Source organism: Calidris pugnax, unplaced genomic scaffold (assembly GCF_001431845.1).
Source record: "Calidris pugnax isolate Ruff unplaced genomic scaffold, ASM143184v1 scaffold135, whole genome shotgun sequence".
Taxonomy (NCBI): Eukaryota; Metazoa; Chordata; class Aves; order Charadriiformes; family Scolopacidae; genus Calidris; species Calidris pugnax.
In genome coordinates, this window is record NW_015090961.1 from 1,273,406 (window position 1) to 1,274,387 (window position 982).

General features: G+C 61.9%; 1 protein-coding gene across 1 annotated transcript in view; it reads left to right on the forward strand.

The window, feature by feature from the left end:
* The first annotated feature begins 551 nt into the window (after nucleotides 1-551).
* The window catches only part of CACNA1B (calcium channel, voltage-dependent, N type, alpha 1B subunit), a 330,920-nt gene continuing 330,489 nt past the window's right edge, over nucleotides 552-982 (forward strand). Inside the window, exon 1 of the mRNA XM_014952366.1 lies at nucleotides 552-947. Coding sequence (XP_014807852.1) covers nucleotides 688-947 — 260 coding nt within the window. The 5' untranslated portion in view covers nucleotides 552-687. The remainder of the gene's footprint in view (nucleotides 948-982) is intronic.

Here is a 982-nt window from a genome sequence, read left to right on the forward strand (position 1 = left end):
TTTTTTCGGTGGGGGGGGGTTCGGTCCCTCCTTCCCCGCGGCCCCGGGGAGTGGCCGCGTCTCCGCCGTATTTATGGGGGTGGGCGGCCGGGCCGGCTCCATCCTCCCCTCCCTCCCTCCATCCCCGCCCGCCTCCCGGTGCCGGTGACTGGAGCGGGCGGAGCCGCGGCGACCGATTGGCTCCGGGCATCACATGCGGCGGGGCCGGACCGGAGCCGGGTTGGGTTGGGTTGGGTTGGGCTGGGCACGGCGGAGCTCTCCCGCGGCGGGCACGGCAGCAGCGCAGCCCCTTCCCAACCCAACGCTCCGCCGGTCACCGCGGAAGGGACCGCGCCCGCCCCCCGCAGCCCCGGCCATGAGGTCGGGCCGGAGAGACGGCACCTGTGCGGGGAGGTGAGCGGAGCCCCCGGCGCCTTCCTCCTACCCCCCACAGCGGCGAGGAAGAGGAGAGGGTGGAGGAAGGGAAAGGCTTAAAGGCTTTTTTTTTTTTTTTTTTAATTTTTTCCTTTTTTTTTTTTTTTTTTTTTTTTTTTTTTTTTTATAAATCTATCTCTGTATTTTGCTGCCATCGATCCCCATCCCGCAATTGGAGCCCCCGGAGGGAGAAGTGCTGCGCGCTGTGATGCGTCTTCCTCTCGCCTCGGCTGCCAGTTTGGATTGTAGCGCCCGGCTCCGTGCTCTGAGAGGATGGCTCGGTTCGGGGATGATCTGCCAACCCGCTATGGAGGGGGAGGGCCGGCCGGGGCTGGAAGAGGGAGCAGCCGACAAGGTGGCCCCCAAGCCGGCCAAAGGATGTATAAACAGTCGATGGCTCAGAGGGCCAGGACTATGGCTCTCTACAACCCCATCCCTGTCAAACAGAACTGCTTCACAGTCAACAGATCCCTCTTCATCTTCAGTGAAGATAATGTTATACGGAAATATGCCAAGAGAATAACAGAATGGCCATATCCTTTCAGGGAGGGGGTGTGGGCACGGTGGG